The sequence below is a fragment of the Camelina sativa genome, chromosome 11 (assembly GCF_030686135.1).
Source record: "Camelina sativa cultivar CO46 ecotype springtype chromosome 11, ASM3068613v1".
NCBI lineage: Eukaryota > Viridiplantae > Streptophyta > Magnoliopsida > Brassicales > Brassicaceae > Camelina > Camelina sativa.
Window position 1 is genome coordinate 46511581 of NC_141890.1, and position 26653 is coordinate 46538233.

Genomic DNA, 26653 nt, shown 5'->3' on the forward strand with positions numbered 1-26653 from the left:
CAACTGGAAAACAGCTCTCAAGTGTTCCGCATGTTCTTCTTTCGTGGCACTGTAAATCAATACGTCATCAAAGAATATGAGTACAAACCGCCTCAGAAACTTCCTGAATATCGTGTTCATCAAATTCTGGAAAGTTGCGGGAGCGTTTGTCAAGCGAAAAGGCATCACCAGATATTCATAGTGCCCACTGTGGGTTTTAAAAGCTGTTTTATGCACATCCATAGGATCCATCCTCACCTGATGATACCCTGCTCTTAGATCAAATTTTAAAAATACACTAGACCCTCCCAACTCATCCAGTAAGTCTTCAATAAGAGGTATAGGGAACCTGTCCTTTACTGTTAGTTCGTTAAGTCCTCTGTAATCGACACAGAGTCTCCATGTCCCGTCCTTCTTCTTGACCAAGACTACAGGGGATGCATACGGACTGGAACTACCCTGAATAGTACCACTTCTAGTAGCTCGCTTACCATCTTATCAATCTCGTTCTTTTGATGGACTGCATAGCGATACGGACGGATATTGACTGGTTTTGCTCCTTCCTTTAGGGGTATCTTATGGTCATGGTTCTCTCTGGAAGGAGGTAATGCAGTCGGTTCTTTGAAGATCTCCTCGAACTCCTGCACTACTTCTCCGATTCCTGAATCTTCTGCAAGAACCTCATTTTCACCTTCCACACTGCATAGCTGCATTTCCTCCATGTTTCCTCCTTATGTGGCATATATCATAGAGATTTGAGCCTCTTGATCTCTTATCTTCTTCAACTTGTTCGCTTTTACTCCTCGTACCGATCCTGGCTTAATACCATGCAACATCACCCTATGATTCCCATACTTAAAACTCATCTCCAATTCCTTGAACTCCCACGAGATCACTCCTAAGGTTTGAAGCCACTGGATCCCCAAAACCATGTCACAACCGCCTAATGGAATCAACATAAAGTCTGCAGTGAATGTTGTGTTTTGTAAAGTCCACTGGAAGTTGTAGACTGCTCCATGAACCATCAACTTCCTTCCATCCGCAACTGACACTCGTGTCATTTGAGACGAGTCGACCACACAACCCAATCTTTCTGCAGAACGAGGGTCCATGAAGTTGTGAGTCGAACCCGAATCAACCAGCATGAAAATGATTATTTTCCCATACAACCCTTTCACCCTCATTGTGTCATATTCCTCTACACCAGATACTGCACTTACAGACACTCTAGGTGTGATCTCCGTGGTTTCCGGATTCTCCTCTTCTTCATCACTCTCCTCATCTCCACCCCCAACTTCGATAAGGTACAACTGCTTCCTTTTATGTTTTAGGTAATGGTCAGGAGTATACTTTTCATCGCAGAAATAGCACAACCCTTTAGCCCTTCTCTCACTCATTTCTGCATTAGATAAAAACTTCTTGGAACCTAACCCATCACTCTTGTCCTCCATCTTCTTCTCCGAATAACCTCCAGAATATGGTTCCTTCTTTACACCAAGTATACCTTTCCCACCCGTATTACCAGAAGATGGCTTAGTCGATGCTCCAAACTGTGAAACCTGCTTCGTGGGGTGAGCTTTCTCATAGAGGCGACCCAACATCAGGCAGTGGTGTACAGTTTGCAGCTGAAACATACGTACATGCATCTGAGTATCCATTCTTAGACCTGCAAGGTAAGCACTCACCAAGTAGTCCTCAGACATATTAACCCTTGTTCTAAGCAACTCAAAATTTTGGTGATAATCAACAATACCCTCAGTCTCGTGTAACTTCTTAAGCTCAGCAATCAGATCCTCCAACACATCATCAAATCTTTCTTTAAGTTTCATCTTATATGCATCCCAATCTCTCAACAAATGACCATAAAGATTAGATTGTACCAGTGCATGGTGCCAATGAGCTGCGTGACTGTCGAAATGCACCGCTGCCATTTTGATCTTTCTCGAGTGTGGTGTTCGATCTAACTCAAACAACTCCTCCACCTTTAACAGCCACTCTTTCACCCCACCTCCATTGAAACGAGGAAAATCAATCTTACCTATCCTGGTCATAGTATCATAGTTCTCTGAAGACTCTGTTCGTCCCCTGTCTTCATGAGCTTTTGAGTCTAAACACACCACGTTAGAGGTTGAAGCCCTTGGAGGACTCAGATCTCGTTCCTTGGTGGTTAGAATCGGCTCCTTGGACTTTGATAGAAGACGGATCGCAGAGAACATCTCTTTGATACTACTGTCAATCTTCTCGTTCTGCTCCATCATTTTCTCCTCCAGCGTGTCGGTGCGAGAGATCATTTTGCTGATCTGAGTACCGATGGCCTCCTCTGCCTCATGCACCACCACGCTTGCTTCATGAGCCACGGTTTCCTTCAACGCCGTCTGAGAACGAGTTTCCGCCATAGTTTCCAAGGTCGGTTAGCTCTGATACCTTTGATAACGAAAACACACGTTTATTAGAAATGGTAGAAAGAACCAATGTTCGTAGTAAAAAAAGGAATCTGTTCCCAACTTACAAGAGTATTGAATAAGAAACAACTCCAATAAGATGAGCAAACACCGTTTATTGATATCAGAAAAAGAGAGAGAGATTACAAAAGATCTTATTCATAGATTATTCGTAATGGAGAAGACGACTGCAACGGCTTCTCCTTATAAAGCACACTTTGGATTCTAGTGCTCCAGCTCATATGCGACAGCTCATGTGCGACAGCTCACCAACAACCACGTCGACGTTCCGTTAGCCACAAAACAGTCCTTCCACCAGCCTTAAACACGTGTCCTCCTTTATTCAAATGTAAATCATCAACTCAAAAACTCAGATAACGGAAACCCTTTAACAGATGAACTATGCTTCTTCAATACTGAAAGCACAAAAATGGTCCCTTTATAAGAAACTAATTAATGGCATGCTCATATATAGGTGTTAAAGCAACCTCCTTTCCATTTCTGAGCTTGAACCTATCGTCTAAGCTCTCTTCATCTTCTTTTTTCTTTCTCAGCATTCTCGATGGAGGAGGAGCAGCGAATTTGAGGAGAAGGCCCAAATTTGTTGTATGATCTTAAGCTCATTGAGAATGCGCACAAGATACTTAAAAGGTAAACCTCTCTCTTTCAATCTTGGTTGGTTGCTTAAGAGACCCAAATTTTGAACACAATGATTCAAAGCCTTGCAAAAAAAGTCTGCAAGTTTTCAAAGTATTTGTTTCATACGTATATGGTTTGTTGCATATGATGGGAAACTAAAAGCTAGTGTCCATTGCAGTCAGTTTGATGAGTGCTCTATCTCTGTTGACAAGGTGATCGAAGAAGAATACGGATCATTGGACAAAGTACATATGGAGCTTTGTGAAGAATAAGGCGATTTTGAGCAAGTTCTGGTACCAGCGACAAGTGCGTCGTATTGAGGATTTAAACCCTAAAATGAGAGTGTTTTGCGAGTCCAAAATTTTGAAAATCTCATTTTTGTTTTGTTTTTAATCACTCTCTCTTTGGTTAGCTTGGATTTGATAGATTTTCGGTCTTTCTCTAGCAAAAGGGTGGAGAAACATGGTAAGAGAATGGGCCTGTATATGTTCTACATAGTTTATAGTTACTTAGCGTGTGTATAATCTGTGAGGGAAGCGTAAATCGTCTCGATCTTCACCTCGAGAATAGAAAGATCAGCCAATAAATCAATGTAGGCGTATTCGGCCACTGGAATCAATGGATTAAACTTGAGATGAAAGCTTTGTAGAAAGCGAGCTTCGCTAAACGGTAGAGATTTGGAAACAAAGTCACGAAACTGATAAAAACCACATGAGAAGTCATCATAGATGAATTTGGTCACATGCTTCCAGAGTGTACGCCATCGTTTCGACAAGACGCTCGTGGCAACCACCTCGTTAATACATACTGATGACAATATCTTCAGAAGCAAATCATCTGGCAACGAGCTGATGTTGCCTGTCGCCTTACTCTTCTTCTTTTTTTTTTGGTCAACGTCGCTTTACTCTTCATATTTCTTTTTTTTTTACTTTGTTTCTGGTGAAGTTTAGCCTACTCGACTGTCTGAATAAGAGAAAAGAAAAAGAAAAAAAAAAAAACCTAGGATAGAGAAACGACGCTAGGTTTATTCAAGTAGGATAGAGACGACGACTAAATTATATATATATACATTCAGTCGTAGGAAACAAAACAAAGGATTACTGAAACTTGGAGTCATGTTCGGTTTAAATTCTTCGATACAGAGTTTGAGTTTGGACCTCGGTCAGCAAGTTCCTTTAGGCCCAACAGCTTGGTGATTTCCTTTTAAAGGCCCAACAGCTCTGTCTGTTCAGAAACTACGTCGTATTAAGGATTTAAGTTTTCGAAATCCAAAAAGCTCTCAACTGCGTCGTATTAGATTGTTGTAGTACAGTCTAAATGTCTAATCTGCGTCGTATACTCGTATTAAGTGATTTCAACTACGTGCCGTTTTTTATGAATGCTTTGACAAACACACTGTTTGCCGTTTTTATGTTTTAGTTTTAGTTTTAGTTTTAGTTTTAGTTTTGTTTGGTTACTAGATTCGGTGTATCTTGTCTCTAGACAACATTATTGATCCATAAATCTAAGCTTTTATTTATATGATTTTGTTCATTTTTCTCTTTCCTCTCGATTTTTTCTTCGGAAGAAGAAACTCTATGGGAATTTTCAGGAATTTTGTCAGCCATTTTCTCTCTTTTGTAAAACCAACAAATTAGGTATGTTTAAAACCAACAAATTGTTGTTGCGTCAGGATTCAGTAAAGGAAGCATTTTTATTAATGTTATGCTCTGTTTTCGAAAAACCTCAAAAAGGAAGGAATGAGTGTTTCTGTGATGTACAAGAGAGTGTTGGTTCGTTGGTTTTGGTTTTTTTGGAGATCTAGCTACTGAAAAAGCTAGTCTTTAATGGACGTGGTACGGTTCTGTTTGTGAATTATACCTCTCGATGGCGATGCTGTTTGTGTGGGAAAACAATGGCGACTTTCAGATGTTTCTCTGTTGATTCGATTCAAAAGTCAGAATCAGGTCAGTGTTTTGTGAAATAATCCTTGTCTGGTGCTCCTAGAATGCAGTCCATGAATGTGGCTGAAGCAGAGACTAGGCCAACTCTGAGGACTTCTGTTAACAAGTCTAGTCCGTTCATCAGTCATCACACACAAAGCTGTTTCAAAGTCGTTGAGACAGCTTGAAAGATCCTCATCTGAGCTCAGTGGATCAGATGAGTCTTCTTCTTCTCACAAGCACACTCTTAACGTGGCTTCTATACTACGACGGCATGAGCAGAACCTATATTCTAATCTGTCACTGAATGCATCTTTTTCCTCTGACGCCTCTGTGGACTCATTCCACAGCCGAGCATCTACTGGTCGTTTGATTAGGTCCTACAGTGTTGGAAGTCGAAGTAAGTCTTACCCTTCGAAGCCAAGAAGTGTTGTCTCTGATGGTGCTTTGGATTCACCACCTAGTGGTTCAGAGACTAAGAAGAGGTGTGCTTGGGTGACACCAAACTCCGGTCAGTTTCTTACTCTTGTCTACATTCTGGTGTAGATGGATGTACACAATCATCGATTTTACTTTCAAAGATCAATATATTGACTGTGTTTTGTATGAAAATGCCAGATCCGTGCTATATTGTTTTCCATGATGAAGAATGGGGTGTGCCTGTTCATGATGACAAGTACGGTTCAAGCTTTTCTCACTTGTGTATATCTGCACTCTTTCTGATTGATGAATATTTCTTACTGTCATTATTTGGTGGTGGTGTATGTTCAGGAGGTTGTTTGAACTCCTTGTGCTTTCGGGTGCTTTGGCTGAACACACGTGGCCTACGATACTGAGCAAGAGACAGGCCTTCAGGTTCTTGCTAATGATTCTGGTTCACTCTTTTTTGCGTGGGCGTGTCTCTCATTTCTTTGAAGCAGTCCATTCTGTTTTCTAATGAAGAATGTGGAATGCAGGGCATATTTGATAGATCAGCCAATAAATCAATGTAGGCGTATTCGGCCACTGGAATCAATGGATTAAACTTGAGATGAAAGCTTTGTAGAAAGCGAGCTTCGCTAAACGGTAGAGATTTGGAAACAAAGTCACGAAACTGATAAAAACCACATGAGAAGTCATCATAGATGAGTGTACGCCATCGTTTGGACAAGACGCTCGTGGCAACCACCTCGTTAATACATACTGATGACAATATCTTCAGAAGCAAGTCATCTGGCAACGAGCTGATGTTGCCTGTCGCCTTACACTTCTTTTTTTTTTTTTTTTTTTGGTCAACGTCGCCTTACTCTTCATATTTCTTTTTTTTTTTCTTTTAACTTTGTTTAGCCTGTCTGAATAAGAGAGAGAGAGAGAGAGAGAGAGAGAGAGGAAAAAAAGAGAAACCTTAAAACCTAGGATAGAGAGAGACGAGGCTAGGTTGTTTTTATTTAGTTAGGATAGAGACGACGACGTAAAGTATATAATAAGATTCCAGTCATGTTCGGTTTAAATTCGATACAGAGAGTTTGAGTTTGGACCGCGGTCAGCAAATCAAACCCGGTTCGGTCACACATTAGGCCCAACAGCTTGGTGATTTCCTTTTTAAAGGCCCAACAGCTCTGTCTGTTGAGAAACTGCGTCGTATTGAGGATTTAAACCCTAAAATGAGAGTTTCCCGAGTCCAACATTCTGAAAATCTCACACAGTGTGAGTCGCACTCTCTCTCTTTTTTTTTAATCACTCTCTCTTTGGTCAGCTTGGATTTGATAATTTCTCGGTCTTTCTCTAGCAAAAGGGAGGAGAAACATGGTAAGAGACTGGGCCTGTAGCTCGATTGAATTAAGTACGTTTTCTTCTCCAGTTTCTTCTGATTTTTTTTTCGATAAAATTAAATTGGCTTTTGGGGGTTGTGTTTACCCAGAAAGAGGTTTATGAAGTGTTTTTGGTTAATTGGGAGCTTGTTGGATATGGGCTTTGCCCCATATGCCAACTCGGCCCAACAAAGACTCACCAGAGATAGAAGGAAATGGGCCAACCTCGGAAGACAATCTCGGGATTTCACACAGAAAACCCTAGAGTGCTCTAACTCTACATTCGCTTATAAATAGCTCGAGACATCTATTGGAGAAAGGATCCTGACCCGCAGACAATACCTACAGAGCAACACTTTGCATCGAAAACTGCTATTGTCTTTTGTATAATTCATTTTTGTTTTCAGTTCGTCCCTTTAATTTTGCTAGTTCGTTTGTGAACTAACAAGCTCTATCTCGACTCGTTTTAAGTGACGATCTCACGTTTTCCCCGATTAATAAAAGAACTTGCTTGCTCTTTCCCACAATATCTTTATTTGTTTAAACTGTGTAATCCCCGGTACAAACAATTGGCGCCCACCGTGGGGCGAGAGTAAAGCGCTTCTTTTGACGAATCAAGACCGACGATCCACACTTCCTCGAAGTTTCAAGACTCATGACGAACCCCAGCGAAAACCTCAACGAAGTAACGGAGCAGCCAACGGAACAGCGATGGGGGCGAACGAGAACACGAACAGTTCTCCCGCTGAGCTCCCTGCCGAACTCCTTGGAGAGCCCAACCGAAGGCTCCCTGCCGAGCCCAACCGAAGGCTCACTGCCGAGCACAATCTTTCCACCAGCGCCCGACGTGCCCTCTGAGCCTCTCGTAGCTGCACACGCTGAAGCCGGACCTGCTGCAGACCAACTGGTCACCAACACAACCTCTACACCAGCGCCCGATACGCCATCAGAACCTCTTGTTGCCACACATGCCCAACATCTCCAAACCATGGCTCTAGTTTTCACTGACGGTGCCGCCCTCTCAGCTCCCTTGCTTGCTGGACGCAGAAACAACTTCGAATATCTGATGTAGACTATCATCGACAGTCTCGTTAGCCATGACATGCGAACAGCCGAGCGACTTGACACACTCGCTACAACATAAAAAAGCTTACCTTAATCAAATCAACTGACTCCAACAATAAAGGAACAAGCACCGAGACACCATCGACTTTGGGAGCGCTCAGAGTGCCCATTCTACCTCCAGTAACAGCCATGGGTGATGTAGTAGGCCTCTCGTTAGCCACAGAAAGATCCATGAAACCACCACTTTTCACCAAACTCAAGAATGTCATCAAAATCACGATCGTCGGTCAAACCCTTGTTGCTGAAACCAAAACTCCACTCTTCCCTAATATCAATATCGATACCGTCGAAAGCATCACCATGAGAAGTGCCGACCTCATGAGAGGTGTCGCCAAGCTCGCGACAACCAAAGCCGACATCACCGCTCAGCTCCACATCCTCTCGATCGATCTCAAAGCTAGCCGGATCCAGATCGGCAGATTCTCGGTCGCTCCGCCCTCCGATTAACAAAGCATCACCACGGGCAGCCTCGCAAGAGATACCGACCTCACGAAATGTACCAATCTCACGAGAGGTGCCGATCTCACCAGCGTTCATGCCTTCACTCTCGAGCTCACCATCCCTTTGCCTATCTCACCTCCTAGTCGCAAAGCCGACCTTTACCTCGCTCCCAACCAAGCGAGAATCACACTCATTATACCGACCTCCCCTCTTGCTCCTATGAGCCATCTCCACCCAACGAACCTCGAGACCAACCTCGAGAGCGGTCGCCGCCCAAGTCGAGATTGGGGACGACCTCATGATGGCCATCCTCGCCAACCTCAACCTCTCGATCTTGTTCCAAGGAAGATCCGCATGCAGCCTGCGCCGACCCCTGTTGTAGAGTTCTCTCCCCCTCGTGGCCCTATGCCGACCTCAGATTTGTTTCTTATGATGCCGACCTCAAAGTCTGTGCGCGCGGGCTGAACCAGGGCGACCGCCAACCACCATCAGGTCATCTCGATCGACGGTCAACGGAATATCCTGCCGACCTACTATCGGCAAAAAAGAGACGAGCGGCGGCTAGGTTTTGTTCTTTGGAGAATATCCTGCTGACCTCTCTCGCTCATATCTCCCAATACGCCTCCAATATACTTGTATAGTCAACCTTGCCACCTCCAATTATGAGCCGACCTCGGAGTTCACCCTAACGGTTAGACAAGTACCGACATGGATTGGAGATATGCCACCCACACAGGGACGACCTCTAGGGCACCGTACAACGCCACACTGACCTCCATTGGCCGACCCCCTCACCCATAGTGTCGATTTCGCCAACTCTGACGCACAACCGCTCACCCTCAAAGCAAACTGCCGGTTTCAGGAAGCAGGTGGCCATCCCGGCCGAAGGACCGTGATCGGCCGGACCGGCTGAAAGATTAGCACCAATCGACACAGCACTAAGACCCAAAACAGTTGAACGAGGACCAGGATCCTCGGCCGGGACGACATCCATAGGACTCCCACCAAAACCACTGTCGCTATCTTCACTGAACTCGAGAATATCAGCAAAATTGTAGTCGTTGGCCAAACTATCGAAGTCTCCACACTCCGCTCCAATACCGACACTAACATCATCAAAAACGTCTTTATAAGCCGCGAACTCTTCAGTAAAAGCACGCTGGATTCCCGCAAGAGTTTTACCACGCGTATACGTTAGAACTCGGGAGCTCGTCGAAGGACGACCTTCCTTTCTGTTCGAAATACCGACCTCGTCCGTACCCCCTCGCCGATCTCTCTCGCTTGGGGCCTTATCGCCTGATGACCGAAAACCGAGACCTCCACACATAAGATCAGCGTCGCCTTCATCAAAATCAGAGCCAACCGCAATTCGGAGATCAGTCGCGCCAAGCTCGTCGCCGCCGAGCATCGATGTGCCGAGCACATTATTGTGCCGATATCCCGTCTCCCTCTCATCACTTGGCCGAACCCTGCGAGTGTCGCGAGTAATGTCGCGAGTAATGTCGATCTCGTCAAGGTCGGCGTCGAGCGCACAAATGCTGACCTCGTCGATCTCCCACATCGATCCCAACCGGGTCACAAGTGATCCCATTCGCAACATGGTCGTCGTGCCGCGTTCTTCGACCAACCTCACTGCTTTCCTCTTTGGTTATTTTACATTGGTCAATGGTTACTCACTTAATTTACTCCATTAGATGGTGGTCTTGACGCGGGCCGATCTTCGATCCCCGATATTTGGCCGACCACAGCTCTCGGCCACTCTCTCTCCCGAAAGTCGAATTCAATGTGATCTCCTCCGATCGACCCAATATCGCGAGTGTCGGACTTGCTCAAATCACGCCGACCTCCCAATATCTCCGTGTTTCGGTGCCCTCCCATCCTAAGATCTGGGTCGCCATCGTCGGAATCAAACTCGTGGGAGATATCAACGAAACAGGAATCAAGTCGACCAACGCCCTCAACTATGCCATCCTCGGACATGCCTTCCATACCGATCTCACCGACGCCAGGCCGAGCTCCGAGATTCCTCATCCTGATCTCGCCGACGCCAGGCCAAGATCCGAGATTTCCCACGCCGAACTCGCCGGATCCAACCATTCTCGGCGGAAAAGCGCCGATCACCCCGCTCAATCCGGAATCCTCTCGATCCGATCCGCCGATCTCCGCCGATCCACCACGTACGGACGCTTCGCCTCTCTCAACAGGACTCACGAAATCAACACGGCGCCGATCTCCGACCATCCGGGCGCCGACCTCTCGGCCGACCATCCGGGCGCCGACCTCGTCCTCTCGGTCGACCATCCGGGCGCCGACCTCGTCCTCTCGGCCGACCATCTGGGCGCCGATCTCGTTCTCTCGGCCGACCATCCGGACGCCGACCTCGTCCTCTCGGCCGAACATCCGAGCGCCGATCTCGTCCTCTCGGCCGACCATTCGGGCGCCGATCTCGCTCTCTCGACCGACCATCCGGGCGCCGACCTTGCCCTCTCGGCCGACCATCCGGGCGCCGATCTCGCTCACTCTGCCGCACTCGATTCCCGCCGATCGACCAGATTCAAGCTCGCCGCTTTTCTCGGCCGGGCGGGCGAAACTCGTATGGCGCCGACCTCCGAACATCCTCTCGCCGACCTCGTCCTCTCCGCCGACCTCCGAATCTCCCCGTTGGGACCCGTCGATCTCTATCGATCGGCCGGATTCACGCACATCGCCTTTCTCGGCCGAGCTCGCAAAACTCGTATGTCGCCGTCCACCGACCATCGACGATCTCCGCATGAGAAGCTCGGCGGCGGCGGCTGCTAGGTCTTCAAGGATGTGTGACCAAACAAAGGGGAGAGAAAAGTAGAGAGAGAAAGAAGTAAAAGCATAAAAATAAAAGCATAGAGAGAGAAAGTTACCTTTTTATGGCGAGAAGGAAGTGAAGAAAAAGGAGGAGATGGGGAGACATAAATAAGTAAAACGGAAATTTTACTGCTATAATCCGTCACCTCGATTCGCGACACGTCCGTTTCCGGAAATTCATCGTATACCGCGCTCAAAGGAAGGACCGTCGGATATTCACGGTGTCTCTCGATTGACGAAACCTGAGAGTGGCGCCGAGCTCAGTTCGGCGAGATCGACCTCACCCAAACCAATTCGCTACCCTCTGATATCTTCAATATCGCGAGAAACGACCTCACTAGCTCTGATCTTCCCAACATTCATACTTGGCGATCTGGCAAACAATTGACCTTTCAAACTTATCTATGTTGTCGACCTACCAAGCTCGTCTCTACTACCTGCAAGCCGATCATCAATCCAACGACAAACCACCCACGTAGGAGTTGGGTTCACGCAAGAGCTCCCCAAACCTTCACAATTTTGGTTTTACGCAATGGTCTGTCCATAAACCCAACCAAAACAATGGCCTCGCAGCTCGACATCGACGACCAACTCGCAACTCAACACCGAAGATCAACAGTGAGTTAAACATCATAATATCATTAGCAAAAAAAAAAAAAAAAGAAAAAAAAAAAAAAGAACGCTCACTTGCCGAGCTCATCAACTCTTCAAAAGAAGTCATTTACAAAAAAAAATTACACTCGCAAGAGTACTCTAAGTCAAATAAGCTCTCTCGAACGAGTCCGTCTTAACGAGTGTCCAGCTTCTACATCGTCACCCTGTCCAGGTGTTCGATTAAAAACGTGTTCCACATGGATGCAGCGGTGAAATAATCCGCACAAAAAAAGCCGAGCCCAGTCTCGCATTCAGCTAGCAGGCGGTCAAGTTTGAATAAGCCAAGTTCTTACTTGCACACTCTTGCCGACCTCGGGGCACCCACAGGGTAAGCCGGACACCAGGGCCGCACCTAAAAGGTACGACGAGCTCATCTCAACTACCAACCTAAAACTTGGTATTCGAAACACGTAACAGGATAAGCCGAGAGACGTCTCGCCCCGTAAAATACATCTCGAAACCAAGCAAAAAGCCGAGCAAGTCTCGCACTAATTTGAGGGCGCCTGGACTAATAAGCCAAGCTCCGGCTTGCAAGTTCTTGCTAACCCCAAACACCAACAAGATAAGCCGGACACAAAAGCCACACCTAAAGGTATGGCGAGTCCGTCTCGCCTACCACTTTACTCCAGTAAAGCACAAAGCCTTGTTGCATATCAAACATACGCTCAAATGCATGTCGCCCTCATGCTCGACGTCCTCATAGTCGACTCACTTGCGCTTGCCACTCTCACGCACGACTCACTCACGTTTGCCACTATCATGCTCGACGCCCTCACAGTCAAACGCTCTCACGCACGACTCACTCACGCTTGCCACTATCATGCTCGACGCCCTCACAGTCAAACGCTCTCACGCACGACTCACTCACGCTTGCCACTATCATGCTCGACGCCCTCACAGTCAAACGCTCTCACGCTAACTCTTTCACGCTTGCCACTATCATGCTTGCAGCCCTCACAGTCGACGCTCTCACGCTCGACTCTCTCGCGCTTGTCGCCCTCATGCTCGACGCTCTCACACTCGAGTCTCTTGGCACCTACCTACAGCTTGGTGCCGACCTTCAGCTTGGCGCCAACCTACAGCTTGGTGCCTACCTCAAGCTTGATGCCAACCTCTACCTAGGTGCCTACCTCAATTTCGGTGCCGACCTCCAGCTTGGCGCCTACCTCAAGTTTGGTGCCGACCTCCAGTTTTGTGCCTACCTCCAGCTTGGACGTGGAATGCGAGCGCACATCATGAACACCCATCTTAGGAGTTGACCTTGGAGCTCGCCCAATGGTAGGACAAGCGCCGACCTAGAATGAGGATTTTCCGAACTCCGGGCATCGTGCAGCGTCCCGCCGACCTCAATCCGCCGATCTCGCAAGAACCAACCTCAGCACTCATCAATCCTTGTCCGCCGACCTCTCTTCACCTCTCGACCCCGTTCGACGACGATGATCTCACTCTCGCCGACCTCAGTCTCGGTGGAAACCTCAATCTCACTCTCGGTGGCGACCTCAATCTCACTCTCGGCGCCGATCTCAATCTCACTCTCGGCGTCGAGCTCAGTCTCACTCTCGGTGGCTACCTCAATCTCAAGCTCGCCGACCTCAATCTCCGCATGCCGGTCTGGCTCAATTTCTTTGATCCTTGGTTACGAACTATGTGCGGCAACTCCGTCCTCAACCATTGCAGATCCATTATCAAGCACTACACTCTGTAAAAACGTGCTCAAGGCGCATAACATCTAGATGAGATCCACGCTCAACGCTCCACGCGCCAGGCGCCACGCTCCGCAAAGACGTGCTCAAGACACATAACATTCATACAAGCTTCGCACTCCAGAACAACACACTCAACGCATACAACATCAGAACGAGCTCCGAGCTCAACAAAAACTATCGCTTTAACCATCACCACACAAAGTTAGATCTTCTTGAAGCAGTCTGGAACGCCTAACGCCGAGCAGGCATATGTTAAGACTCAAAGTACGCCCGCCGATCGCAGAAATATCTCGCTCGCCGGACTAAGGGGGGGACTATTGTTGGATATGGGCTTTGCCCCATATGCCAACTCGGCCCAACAAAGACTCACCAGAGATAGAAGGAAATGGGCCAACCTCGGAGGACAATCTCGGGAATTCACACAGAAAACCCTAGAGTGCTCTAACTCTACATTCGCTTATAAATAGCTCGAGACATCTATTGGAGAAAGGATCCTGACCCGCAGACAATACCTACAGAGCAACACTTTGCATCGAAAACTGCTATTGTCTTTCGTATAATTCATTCTTGTTTTCAGTTCGTCCCTTTAAGCTTGCTAGTTCGCTTGTGAACTAACAAGCTCTATCTCGACTCGTTTTAAGTGATGATCTCACGTTTTTCCCGATTAATAAAAGAACTTGCTTGCTCTTTCCCACAATATCTTTATTTGTTTAAACTGTGTAATCCCTGGTACAAACAGAGCTTCTATATATAATAAGATATTATCAGTCAAAGGTTACCTTAATTAGCTGCCTTTACAAAATCTTAGTGCCTTTCATTGTTGTGAACTTATTGACGTGTGACGACGACGCAGCGTGCGTGGGTGAAAAAACTAAAGCCGGTTTGTGAACGGTTCAATTGAATTTTAACGCTGATAAAACAATTAAACTCCCAGTTCAATTCACCATTATACCCCTCAAGATCTATACGTTTACTATTTATTTCGCTGATAACCTAAGGTTAATTTCGGGTATTTTAATAAAGTACCGTTGCCCCCTTTATGACCGTTATTAATGAGAAAAAGAACAAAAAAAACAATAATAAAAAAAAAACACAGCTATCGATTCAAGATTTAACATTTCTCTCCTCCTTCCGTAAGAGTCAAGCAAGTTTCAAGATTCAAAATTTATTTTCAAATAGATTTCTTCAAGAGATGACGATGATGGAGGACTTGTCTGGGTGCATTAGGTCACAAATTCTTGGTCGTCTCCCCACTCAAGAAGCCATTCTTGCTTCTCAGATTTCTTCAGCCTGGCGTAATCTGTGGAAAACTTGTCAAAGCTTGAACTTCAATTACGGAAACCACGGGAACAATTTTGATTTTAATGCTTTCATTAGAAACTGTCTTCATCAGCACCAAGGGTATATTCACGAATTGAATCTCACCATCAATTCAAGAATTACGTCGGAAGATCTCTCCTCCTACTTTAACCATATACGTCTGCAAAAGCTCAGCATCGAAAGCCCAAGAAGAGGCAACCGCGTGCTCATCCCTGAAGCCGTTTATTTGTGTAAAGATCTCCGCTTTCTGAAATTGAAAGGTAGGATAGCAGTCAAGGTATCTCCCGCAGCTGTTTTAAAGTTGACTAGCCTTGCCCACCTAGAGCTCTCCGACGTGAGATTTGACTCGACTATAGATGAACTCTACAAAAGTCCAAATTTGAAGGAACTCTTGATCTCATGCTTCAGGGATGAGCACGCGGTTATAGATGAACTCTTGATCTAGTCAACTTTAAAACAGCTGCGGGAGATACCTTGACTGCTATCCTACCTTTCAATTTCAGAAAGCGGAGATCTTTACACAAATAAACGGCTTCAGGGATGAGCACGCGGTTGCCTCTTCTTGGGCTTTCGATGCTGAGCTTTTGTAGACGCATATGGTTAAAGTAGGAAGAGAGATCTTCCGACGTAATTCTTGAATTGATGGTGAGATTCAATTCGTGAATATACCCTTGGTGCTGATGAAGACAGTTTCTAATGAAAGCATTAAAATCAAAATTGTTCCCGTGGTTTCCGTAATTGAAGTTCAAGTTTTCCACAAATTACGCCAGGCTGAAGAAATCTGAGAAGCAAGAATGGCTTCTTGAATGGGGAGACGACCAAGAATTTGTGACCTAATGCACCCAGACAAGTCCTCCATCATCGTCATCTCTTGAAGAAATCTATTTGAAAATAAATCTTGAATCTTGAAATTTGCTTGACTCTTACGGAAGGAGGAGAGAAATGTTAAATCTTGAATCGATAGCTGTGTTTTTTTTTTATTATTGTTTTTTTTTGTTCTTTTTCTCATTAATAACGGTCATAAAGGGGGCAACGGTACTTTATTAAAATACCCGAAATTAACCTTAGGTTATCAGCGAAATAAATAGTAAACGTATAGATCTTGAGGGGTATAATGGTGAATTGAACTGGGAGTTTAATTGTTTTATCAGCGTTAAAATTCAATTGAACCGTTCACAAACCCGCTTTAGTTTTTTCACCCACGCACGCTGCATCGTCGTCACACGTCATCGAACCCAAAAAGAAACAAAACAGTTTGATTGGTGCGTGCGTGTATTCTCTCATTCCTTCAAGTATCTCTGGAGCCAATCAGACCTGTCTTCCTCCAGTAAAGTTTCTTACTTGCTTCCGTCTCAGACTCGAACTCAAAAGATCAATTCTTTATTTATGTAGTGACTTTACACGAAACGTGTCTCTTTAGACACGTGTCATTACATCTGACCGTTAAATTTTGTTCCTTCACTTTTGGATCGCTTCCATAGATTTCGTTTACTGACAAATGCCGATTTTACAAATGTCACTTTTGTAATAAGACACCTCAAGAATGAAGAAGGGATAAGGTTTTTTCATCTTTTCAACTTTCAAGTCACAAATTGGATATGTTATGACTTTCAACTCTCAAGTCATTAGTACTAGATTAGACTAAAAAAATTGATGCAAAGCTATGTTACAAGATAGATAGATACTTGAAGGAGAACAGTTTAGACTCTAAGAGCTGCAACAGGATCTTGCCATGTGATTTTCCTCTTGTTCCTAGCTAGTACTCACTCTCTTACATGACTTCACAAGAAGCTCTTACACGGTTCAAAATGGAGGGAAAATTGAATTGGAGAAGAACAAAGCCAAAGGGAAAGCACCCATTACAAGTTAAGCTTATCCAAAAAGTTTGCAAAGTTCCGAAAAACCCTAGCTATTCTTATGCGACCTTTCAACTGCTTTCATTTTTTGAGTCTATGGTTTTAAAGTGTGATGTTTCTAATTCTGTGTAGGCTTTACCGAATCAAAGATGATGACTTTAAATTTTTGCTTTTGATTTCAAACACATTGGAGTAGAGACAGAGGATTTTTAGTTAAATTCACCACATTGTTAGTTAAAGTTCTTAACTTTGATGCAGAGAGAGAGGATTTTTATTGTTTGGCTTTGATTGTTTTATATCTGTTGTTTTGTTCCATGGTGGATTTTATATAGGTTTGTAAGCAGCCTGGTCATGAAGCTGGATTTAAAGGAGCAACGTATGTCGATTGTCCTATGAAACCTTGCTTCCTATGTAACAAATCCTCCGCTAATTCTTACCGATTCTTGCTTATATATATATGTGTATGATGGCGATTGGAGAAAATGTTAATTTACTCAAAATGTTTTTGCTTTTTGCTGCACAAGAAGGCCACACTAAAATGTCATGTCCTCATAGAGTGGTTACTGTGATATGTGATACCAGATCAAGTTCATTGTGCAGTTATTCGATACCACAGCAGACGTGTTACATGTTTGTAGACTAGCCTCTTTGTTATTGTTTAAATGAACGTCAGATTTATCTTCTTGTGATAAAGGATCGACCATCGTACCAATCACAGTACGGGTGAGCCAATTGTGATACACAAGCAAGGAAGCAAAGTTGTTGGCCTCGACTGCAACCCCTGTCCTGCCTGAGCTCCTTCTCAGTTGTGGGAACGGTCATTTTGTAAGTCTTATCAAAGAGAACCAAGAGCATGATTATCTGATGTCTGTCAGAACTTGTTCACTAGATTTGCTTTGTTATGGTTTCAGGCACGAATCTGGGATATGCGTAAACTACAACCTAAAGCTTCTCTGAATGATCTTGCACACAAACGAGTAGTCAACTCTGCGTACTTCTCTCCATCATCAGGCACAACCTGTCAGGACAACCGTACTTCTCTCTCTTGTTTCTTTTAACATCAATTCCCATTTTATACAGCATTTTTTATCCGTCGGATATCTCGGAGTCGCTCATTGTGATTGGTCGTTACATAAGTGAAAACTTCAACGGGACTGCTCTTCACCGAATAGATTTCATTGATGCAAGCAATGGACAAGTCTACTCGGAAGACAACAACTTAAGATGAAGAAAGAAGTGTTTTATGTATAACTAACTTGTACTCTGTTTTGTTTTGGTAGGTTCTCTTTTGTACATATTCTGTTTTAGTAGCATGCCCTGTTTTGCCTTTGGCCGGCGATTTTAATGAGTGGAACCAGGGGATGAAAAGTCTTTACTCTTACGTCATCTTGACAGCTAAAACTCATCTGTATCATCTTGTTGTTTCAAGTATGGCCTGCCACTACTTCATCCTATTATATATGTCAATGCATCACAGTTTCTTGGGCGCGTCTTCAAAATCTGAATGTAATTTTGATTTTAACTAAGCTATTGCATTACAACAATCTATTTCACCTAATCATGTTTTTTGGTTTAATGATCTAAGCGCAAAAGGTTTTGTGTAAAACTCATCACTCATCAAAAACTCGTTCTGTTAGTGATATACATTGTTGCCCAAGCAAAGAAAATGGTAGGGGAGGCCGGGAGGGGGCAATAGTGATTAAACACATACTGTGATTTACATTGCCAATCAAACCTAGCAGTCGCAACCATAGCGCATGTGTTACATTGGGATGAGGTTTTTCATCTCTCATCACATCAATCCAATACAAAATTGAATCTAGGGTTCTATATCTCCTCTTCAACCCAAACTTTTCCACCTTCTCTCTCTTCCCTAAAAGCTTAGACGGAAATCTAAACAGCAAATCCATGAAAACCCTATTCGCCAACTCATCAATCTCTGTCCGGACAAGCTTCTCCTTCGCCACAATCTCACCCCACACATGCTTTTCTCTTACCCATATCTTTATCAAAACGAGAAACCTTCATCAAACATCGTCGTTTCATTAACTTGCACTCCAAGTTTCTTCCCGATATCAGGCCAAATCTCCTAGCTTCCAAGTGAAACCTACCCCATGAATGGCGTTAAAGGCTTCACCTTTCGCTCGCACTCCCCCCACTCGTTCCGCGACTAAGTTCGAATCAGACCCATCAATGTAACTCTCTCCTCCCAACATTCTCTTGTCCCTCCAAACACAAAAGGAAGATTCAAATACTTACACATGGCACCAAAAACACAAAGACTTCCCATGAAATTGTAGAGCTTCCCATATTAGTAAACCGGGTCTATGAACCGACCAAACAACCGAATTACCAGTGATCTTCTCCTTCAACAAACCATCCAAAGCATAGTAAAAATTTCTCCCAGAAGAACTCTTCCTCGTACACCACCCCTCGCTGTAATGTAATAACACAAACTCGAACCTTCTCCGACAAGAGACACGTAATGCTTCATCCCCGTCTGAAGCGAGAAATGCTTTAACCTCGTAGCGTTTGGTACAATAGCGTCCAAAGCGTTTGTAAGCATCATCTTGTTCTGAAGGCAGCACTTGTCGCTAGCTCCTGATCCAATGGATACTCACCAGAACACGTGAGTCACGATGTCTTGTAATGGAGACAATCTCTGTTTAGTCTCAGAAGCGTTAAGCAGAACACATGAGATGAAATTGTACATCTTCGTCAATGAACTGATCTCTGAGATGAGTCCGGTGACGCCAAAGATCAAGGCGACGTTCTCGTCTGTTTCGTTTCTTCTCGTCAAGATTCCATCTTCAGACCCCATTGTTGTGACTACGTACTAATTGATTACGATCGAAGCTTTATATAAACATTTACGCGTAAAGAGAAGAAAAAACTCGTAACTAAAGTTAGCATGGGTCAACGGGTTTTTAGGAGAGTTTAAAGACTCGATGCTTACCTGTTTTTAAAGGCTATGTTATAGAATATCCAAAGCAAGTTGCTTTGGAAACAGCTACGATTCAGCATAACTAAGCACAATTTTATAACACAAATAGATTAAAGTCAACAGTGTTCTATAGTTTCATGTTATTTACAATCCTTATTCTTTTGAAAAATTACGAAAAAAAAAAATCCACACATTATTTTTGTGGATGGCATAAGTTAAAGTGCTTGCAATGTTTGTGTTTAGCTATAGAAGAAGATATATTTAAGATTCAAACCATATAGTGTTAGTGTATGGTGGAAAAATATAAGTTTATTCCTTCGAAAATCTTGACATGCTCCACCGTGGACGTCAATGTCAATATTACCATTGTATCAACCTTTTTTTTTAAAAAGACATCAAAATAGTGACAATTCCATAGGATTAGACCGAAATTATCCATGCAAAAATTGTTTGGTTGACCCATGCTAACTAGTTGTTTCCTCCTGAGCCTGATTTCACTGATGATTGAGCCGCTTGTAACATGCTTATTTGTAATCTATACTATACGAACCACAATACCATTGTTGTAAAGAAAATATTGTATGGCTTTAGAGCTTCTTGTACTGTCTTGTAACTCTGTAGTATATATGAAAAGTGTAGAAGAAACAAAGCTGGCATATATATAGCCGTTGGATGATATAAATAGACAAGCTAGGATCTTACGCCGCTTAAATAATGGGCCTATTGGGCTTTTCGTAGTTAAAGCCCAAAAGACAATCACGGCGACATGCTCCGTTCCAAGATCGATCGGACTTGGAGAAGAGACTACGGTTTCAGTGAAAGATCGATCGGACTTGAAGAAGAAGACGCGAGAGGAGAAGAGAAGAGAAGATGGTTGGCGCGAATCTGAAAGCGGAGACGATGGCTCTAATGGACAAGAGAGCAGCCATGGAGACGGAGATGAGCTCTATTGTCCAACGTCTTTGCAATCCCGGCGGTCCTGGTCTCTCCGGCAATCTCATCGACTCTGAGGTACTGTATCTGTCTCACACTCTTCTTCTGTAGTCTTAACTGAGACATCTTGTTGTTTTGATCCTTTGATTCCGTTTGTTTATGATAGGGATTCCCGCGGGAAGATATTGACATTCCGATGGTGAGAGCTGACCGTCGTCGTCTTGCTGGTGATTTCTCTTTTCTGTTTTTGTCTTGTCTTGAATTAGTCCATAGTTAGGGCGAGATTACGATTCCAAGGCAGGGCTGAACTTAAAGAATTCTTAGGAAACATAGCAAAATCGTACTTAGCATATATTGTTTGGCTTTTGTCTTGGCTTGAGGCTTTTTTGCATAGTTTTGTGAATGAGAATGGAAGGAATCAAGATTGATTTTGTATAATTAGAACTTGCCGTAGAGTGGATGTGTAGCTTCTACAGTGAACCAATTGTTAAGTTTCGCACTGCTCCTTCCGCTTTGAGTTTCTCTGATATAGTTTTTGCACCCACACAGAGATAAAGAGTGAGCACAGTGAGATAACGGAAAAGATAAACGTGAACATTCAAATTCTTCATTCAGTGAGGCCTACAGCTAGAGCTTCATCAACCAAAGATTCAGGTTTGACTTCACAGGAAGCTCTAAACTTCAGCTTGAAATCTTTGGTTTCCTTCATCATCTTTTCTGTTCTGGTCCTTTGGCTATGACTGTTAGAGGTTCATTTATAGTTTAATACCATATTCATGACGTTGGTACAAAGCTTACGAGTAGGAAATGATGCAGGTTCAGAAGAAACAAGCTTGTCAGCCGCAGTGACTTCCTTATCTGCCTCCATGCAGACATCTGGCTTCAGTGTTGCTTCCCGTCCCATGTATGTGGATGTGGTTACTAGTATTCCTTTTGCCATGGTTGATGAGATAACCGAGTCATCTCCAGCAGCAGAGGATGGATTACAGCTTGGAGATCAGCTTGTGAAATTTGGCAACGTGGAGGGTAATGACAACGTGTTGCAAAGGCTTGCTGCTGAAGCTCAGTCTAACCAGGGACAAGCAGTTTCTGTTCAAGTATTGAGGCAAGGTGCAAAAGTTGGTTTATCTGTCACACCAAGGATATGGCAAGGCAGAGGTCTATTGGGGTACATACTGATACTGCTTAATGCTAATACATTTCGTTAGTTGATCTATTCACAAAGATGGAAAAAACTAATCTCCGTATGAACTGATATATTGTTAACATCTTCCCATATGATTTTCTTCCATTGCAGGTGTCATTTCCGATTGGTATGAGCTGCACATGCTTCCTTGGATCATCATTTGGAAATCTGGATATGGTGAAAGCTTCTTTCCTGCAGAGTTGGTGGGTGATCTAGTAGGCGTGCAAAGTAGAATGAACATTTTTTTCCATTTTTGTACGGAGAACCCAACTAAAATAGTATTTGGTCTGTACAATTAAGAGCTTCCTTGCTCATCTAATTCTTAACAATGGTTTAAGTGGATTAAACAATGGATAATTGGAATTCCAATCATTGAGTTTTTTACCCACTTCATTGGTACTTGGCAACATTAGGTAGTTGATGATCAACGCACTAAAGGTGCGGTGGTTGTAAAGTCTATGTCATGCTATTCATGTAGCACGGTCTCATATCAATATTTATTTTATTTATGCAATCAGATGAGAAATTTGGAAGTTTTAATATGTTAGGATTGGTATTCGAACCAGGCGCTAGTTTTGGTTAAGTGAAATATTTATACACCCCGTGTTTCCAAACCGGATGCTCTATGTACAAAAAGGGTTATCACTGATGAAATAACATCTGCAGTGCCAGTTCACACGATGTCAAGTAGGGGGTTCAAGCTTAGCTTGCTTGTGTCTAGCTGCATTCCTTTTTATCTACGAATATTCCTTACTGTCATTCATTGTGGTGTGTATGTTCAGGAGGTTGTTTGAACTCCTTTTGCTTTCGGGTGTTTTGGCCAAACATGTGGCCTACGTTTCTGAGTAAAAGACAGGCCTTAGGTTCTTGCTATGATTCTGGTTCACCCTTTTTGCCTTATGGAAGCATCTTTGACCAAGTGTCTCATAGGTTTAAGCAGCTGTGCAAAACGAAGCGGAACGTGTGCCCTGATAAGCGTCCCATTCTCAGTATATTCCTATATACGAAACAAACACAAGACATGAGATTCAAATGAGTTATCTGAACAAATAAAGGAAACCAAGTAAGATGGTCGGTCATTACTCACAGTTTCTTTCACCATTCCAACCTTGTGTATGGTGCTTAGAAGGTCCCCTTTATCAAATGGCAAAAGGGCTTCAACCCAAACCATTGAATCCTGATACAAAGTTTCAAGAACTAAATTTCTAATGTGCCACAACCATGAACCCCAAAAAATCAATACATATTGATGAAATGCCAACCTTAAGCTTCTCATGAACAGCATTGCAGAAGTTGTCAAGTCCTTCTCCAGTCAGAGCAGATATACAAATAGTATCCCCACTTTTCTCTGCTTCCAGCTTGACCTTTTGAGGATCATCCACTCTATCAACCTAAAGCAAGGAATAGAGAGTATTATAACATTGTTCCTACGTTATGTTTCATATACAGCACGAGATTGAATGGAACTACAATCATATCCGTCTTTAAAACTATACATTACCTTATTCCACACAACCAGTTTTGGGATTGATACAACATCGAGTTCAGACATAACCTTTTCCACAGCTTCTATTTGTTGCTGTGCCAGTGGGTGGCTAAACATATTTCAAGCATGTTATCAGCAGGAGGTGAAAACATGAAATCTGATTGATCCAATTTAACCAGGGTTTGAAGATACCAAACCTGATGTCAACAACATGCACCAAAAGGCTTGACTCTGATATTTCTTCGAGTGTTGCTCTGAAAGCAGCAACCTGCAAGACACTTTTCAGCTAAGTTACACACCGCATTAACACAAGCCTTCTACAATTCTATGAGACACTCATGGGAGTATTAACAAAGCACATGAAGAACATGTTCGTTTAATCTTCTAGTTGAGTTTTAGCCATTAGGACCTTACCAGGGTGGTTGGTAACTTTTGGATAAAACCAACGGTATCTGTGAGAAGAAACTCCTTTCCGTTGTGCATCTGACAAAAAGGGACACAGAAAAGAAATCTCATGTCCAAATTTGATACCACATAAAAATACAACTTTTCACGCTATTGCATACCAATAACTAATGACGACATATAGTCCGGTTAAAAGAAAAGTTACATGATGGCAGTGCAGGACCACAGTACAATTACTTTAACACATCACATTGAACATGTCATTCATTAGGTAATTTGGGCATAAGCATTATTTAAAGTAGCATATAAGAAACAACTGTCTCCCAAAGAAGGTAGGAACTGTGGATCTACTCTTCCAACAAATTTCACTGACCTGAACCCTTCTTGTAGTTGGATCAAGAGTCGCAAACAAACGATTTTCAGCGAGAACATTAGCACCAGTCAATTGGTTCAAAAGTGTACTCTTTCCAGCGTTTGTATAACCAACCTACAACACAATAGGTAAAAAAAAATTCTCATATAAAATGAAGTGTTGGTCAATTCCAACGAGTTTAACATAACGTGGTGTAGTTACCAAAGATACAACAGGCACAGGTATAGCAACACGTCGGCTTCTATACTGCTTTCGATGTTTTCTAACAGATTCCAACTCCTTTTTGAGAACTCCAATCTGGCCAATTCAATATGAAAACGTTCAGAATATACTTTTATCTTAATGAACCAATACAGAAAACCTAAACAAAGACAGAACCTGAGAAATCAACTCATCACAAACCATGCCACACACCATTTCTTGACAAATGACACAAGGAGCAGAGGCAAAAGAGACTTAGAAGTGCAGAAGTATATATTTTACTTACTTGAGTACGCAAGATACGTTTATCAACTTCAATTTGTTTTTCTCCCATGCCCTTAACTTGGCCACCAGATTGACGCTCAAGGTGAGTCCACATTCTAGTTAATCGTGGCAATTGGTATTCCATTTGTGCAAGAGCAACCTAGAAACAAGTCCAAATTGAGCCAATGTTGTACATGGTTTTTGAAAAGAGCATAAGTCATCTCTATATGTAGGCTTTATCTTGCCTGCAAGGCTGCTTCATGAGTTGCGGCCCTTTGATTAAAAATGTCCAAGATAAGGGCGGTGCGGTCACAAACGCGAACTTCCCCACCAAAGGCCTTTTCCAGGTTGCGCAATTGTCTACATTTCAATATACAAATTCATAAGAAAATGAATCACATGTTGGCAAACTAGTGTTGGAACAAACAAGGGTATGAAACTCCTACATACTATAACAATCCAATAACTAGTTATTAGTAAATACTCTACAGCTTGCAATGAAAACACTGAAGAGTTATAACTTGTAACTATAGATATTTGGAACTTCAGATGCAAGACGCGTGGTGGTCTTAATTTCAAGAGCATATATTTCCACTGAAAAGAAACATTACCCTGGTGAAAGCTCATCGTCGAATATAACGGTCTCAGCGTCCAATGCATTGATTGCAGTTTTGATCTCAGCGACCTTTCCTGATCCAATGTACGTTCTAGGATTGGGGGAAGCAAGCCTGTGGTATATACCATCAAACCGTCATTGACTTTAGCATCCACCATAAGATAACATGGCAGCAGAAGAAATAAAATACAATTACATCCCTAAGTAGCAATACACAGATAACAAAGAACTACTAACTTTTGATAAGTAGAACCAACGACCGCAAGGCCAGCTGTATCAGCGAGCTGTTCTAGTTCCTCAAGAGATTCCTCTATCTCAAACAAACATTCTCCATCTCCCTTTCTTTCCACGCCCACTAGGTATGCCTTCTCCTCAAAAACCTGGACAAATTACAATAATGAACTATGCCTTCTTCAATACTTAAGCACAAAAATGGTCCCTTTATAAGAACCCAGTTCAGGAAACTAAATGGTTGAGTAAGAAGAGAAGATTTAGTTAGTTAAAGCAACCTCCTTTCCATTTCTGAGCTTGAACCTATCGTCTAAGCTCTCTTCATCTTCTTTTTTCTTTCTCAGCATTCTCGATGGAGGAGGAGGAGGAGGAGCGACTTGTTCTTCGTGTAAGCTCGGCTCCTCAGAAGATAGCTCGACAAGCTGAGGGATTTCATCTTCTTCCACAGTTTCCTCGAAATCGAGACCATGTTGTTGAGCAACGTTACAAGATAATCTCCACGAGTAGCAGTTACGAGAGAGGGGAAGACGAACAACAGAGCGATTGGGTTTAGGTTTAGGGTTCGCGTGCCACTGAAGTTTTGAAATTGGAGAAGAAGAAAGGTAAAACGAGCTCATGGTTGAGATTGAAGGAGCATTTGAGAGAGATTGAGTTGAGTGTGTGGAAATGAGAGTTCATGGTGAAGGAGAAGAAGAAGAAGAAGTGATTTCAACTACGTGCCGTTTTTTTATGAATGCTTCGACAAACACACTGCTTGCCGTTTTTATGTTATAGGTTTGGTTCTGTTTGGTTACTAGATTAGTTGTATCTTTTTCTCTGGACAACATTATTGATCCATAAATCTAAGTTTTATTTATGTTAGGGCTTCTTTATAGGAAACTATTTTAGGTGTTCTTAGAGTAAAAATATTATGAAAATAATGTAAGATCAGTAGTTAAGATCTTTTGTTAAAAAGTTAGTTATTGGAAGAACATGTTTAAGATCATAAAATTTAATAATATAATATTTTTTAAACATATTACAGTTATAAAAACTTATAAAATAACATTTAAATTGCAAATTTATAAAAATTTTACTAAAATTCAAAATACAATACCAAATTTTTATGAAACAACAAAAACATTAAAGATAAAAAAACATATTACTTAATTAAAGCACACAAACATTTTATTTAATTAATATATAGTTTAATGTTCAAATTTATTCCATATATTCTCAATCAGATCTCTTTTAATTTGTGAAAAATTGTTTGCAAAAAATTGTATCAATTCACAGTTTGCCACGTCAGCTTAGAACTGAGCCA

At 42.9% G+C, this 26653-nt stretch overlaps 4 protein-coding genes and 1 pseudogene across 4 annotated transcripts; 3 read left to right on the forward strand and 2 right to left on the reverse strand.

Moving 5' to 3' along the window:
* The first annotated feature begins 4953 nt into the window (after window positions 1-4953).
* On the forward strand, window positions 4954-5918 carry LOC104728965 (uncharacterized). Its single transcript, XM_087473039.1, has 4 exons — window positions 4954-5005; window positions 5127-5492; window positions 5600-5657; window positions 5753-5918. Exons 1-4 carry the CDS (start codon window positions 4954-4956, stop codon window positions 5916-5918), a joined length of 642 nt encoding a protein of 213 aa, XP_087329165.1.
* An 8809-nt stretch (window positions 5919-14727) lies between these two features.
* Window positions 14728-15445, forward strand: LOC104728966 (FBD-associated F-box protein At1g66310-like). The gene is made up of 2 exons (XM_010447872.2): window positions 14728-15132; window positions 15359-15445. The coding sequence occupies exons 1-2, from the start codon at window positions 14728-14730 to the stop codon at window positions 15443-15445; spliced, it is 492 nt and encodes a 163-aa protein (XP_010446174.2).
* A 2876-nt stretch (window positions 15446-18321) lies between these two features.
* On the reverse strand, window positions 18322-19532 carry LOC104728967 ((S)-8-oxocitronellyl enol synthase-like; annotated as a pseudogene).
* An 817-nt stretch (window positions 19533-20349) lies between these two features.
* LOC104726360 (uncharacterized) lies at window positions 20350-22162 on the forward strand. The gene is made up of 5 exons (XM_010445203.3): window positions 20350-20666; window positions 20755-20815; window positions 21138-21242; window positions 21405-21756; window positions 21886-22162. Exons 1-5 carry the CDS (start codon window positions 20526-20528, stop codon window positions 21905-21907), a joined length of 681 nt encoding a protein of 226 aa, XP_010443505.1. The 5' UTR covers window positions 20350-20525; the 3' UTR covers window positions 21908-22162.
* A 138-nt stretch (window positions 22163-22300) lies between these two features.
* LOC104726361 (uncharacterized) lies at window positions 22301-26049 on the reverse strand. The gene is made up of 13 exons (XM_087471065.1): window positions 25629-26049; window positions 25357-25499; window positions 25115-25231; window positions 24749-24863; window positions 24526-24663; window positions 24240-24335; window positions 24039-24152; window positions 23675-23743; window positions 23458-23528; window positions 23276-23369; window positions 23037-23165; window positions 22862-22951; window positions 22301-22771 (listed from the first exon to the last, which is right to left on the reverse strand). The coding sequence occupies exons 1-13, from the start codon at window positions 25965-25967 to the stop codon at window positions 22658-22660; spliced, it is 1629 nt and encodes a 542-aa protein (XP_087327191.1). The 5' UTR covers window positions 25968-26049; the 3' UTR covers window positions 22301-22657.
* Between the last annotated feature and the right edge of the window lie 604 nt (window positions 26050-26653).